The 721-nt window shown below is 60.6% G+C and overlaps 2 protein-coding genes across 2 annotated transcripts in view; both read left to right on the top strand.

Annotated features, from left to right (window-relative positions):
* LOC101994656 (RT1 class I histocompatibility antigen, AA alpha chain-like) overlaps positions 1-721 on the top strand; it is a 629,094-nt gene that overhangs the window by 412,507 nt on the left and 215,866 nt on the right. The window lies entirely within an intron of this gene.
* The window catches only part of Clic1 (chloride intracellular channel 1), an 8,269-nt gene continuing 7,603 nt past the window's right edge, over positions 56-721 (top strand). The window contains exon 1 of the mRNA XM_005370816.2: positions 56-304. Coding sequence (XP_005370873.1) covers positions 266-304 — 39 coding nt within the window. The 5' untranslated portion in view covers positions 56-265. The remainder of the gene's footprint in view (positions 305-721) is intronic.

Below are 721 nucleotides of genomic sequence, written 5' to 3'. Positions count from 1 at the left end.
CTGGTCCCCTCCCCAGGCTCAGGGCGGGGCCGGCCGGTGAGTCAGCTGCTCCCTGAGCTAAACGGGAGGGACCCGAGGTGGTTAGAAGCTGGGTGTGGGGTGCACCGGGCCGGTGGGAAGCCGTGTCCGAGCGAAGGAAAGGGTCTGATCGGACTTGGGTTGCGCCGAAGGGACAGGATCCCCCGACTGGTGAGACCCGCCTTCCCTGGTCCCGGCCCCTCCCAGTTCCCCCAGCGACGGCTGCTTCCTGGTCCCCGACGCAACCATGGCCGAAGAACAACCTCAGGTCGAACTGTTCGTGAAGGTAAAAGCACCTCTTTCTTTGGCGACCCTCAGAATTTCTGCAAGCCAGTCCTCCCCTTTCCTTAGCTCCGTCTCTCATGCCCCAACCCCTCTCCTCGCTGACCCCACCCCCTCCCCGGTGCTATCTGGCTGGGTTGCTGGGGGAGGGGGTGACTTGTGAGACAGTAAAGAGAGTTCTGGACTCGCCCTGAAAAGTTTGTAGAAGAGGTTTCCAGCAGCCCAAAGGGGAGAAAGTGGAGAAAAGGGGGTTTTCAGGAGTGAGAGAGTGGGCGGGGTATGGTGTGGGGTCCAGGGGTCCAGACGACCTAAGGACCGAGAAAGGGACAGTGGCCGGGTTTGAGAAGGTCAGAGGAGAATCGGCTAGGACATGTGGCCCTAAGAAAGAAAGATAGGGCACACACACACACACACACACACA

The sequence above is a fragment of the Microtus ochrogaster genome, unplaced genomic scaffold, assembly GCF_000317375.1.
Source record: "Microtus ochrogaster isolate Prairie Vole_2 unplaced genomic scaffold, MicOch1.0 UNK87, whole genome shotgun sequence".
In the NCBI taxonomy this organism is placed as follows: Eukaryota; Metazoa; Chordata; class Mammalia; order Rodentia; family Cricetidae; genus Microtus; species Microtus ochrogaster.
The sequence above is the reverse complement of the archived record's forward strand: the minus strand, read 5'-3'. Positions and strand labels throughout refer to the sequence as shown.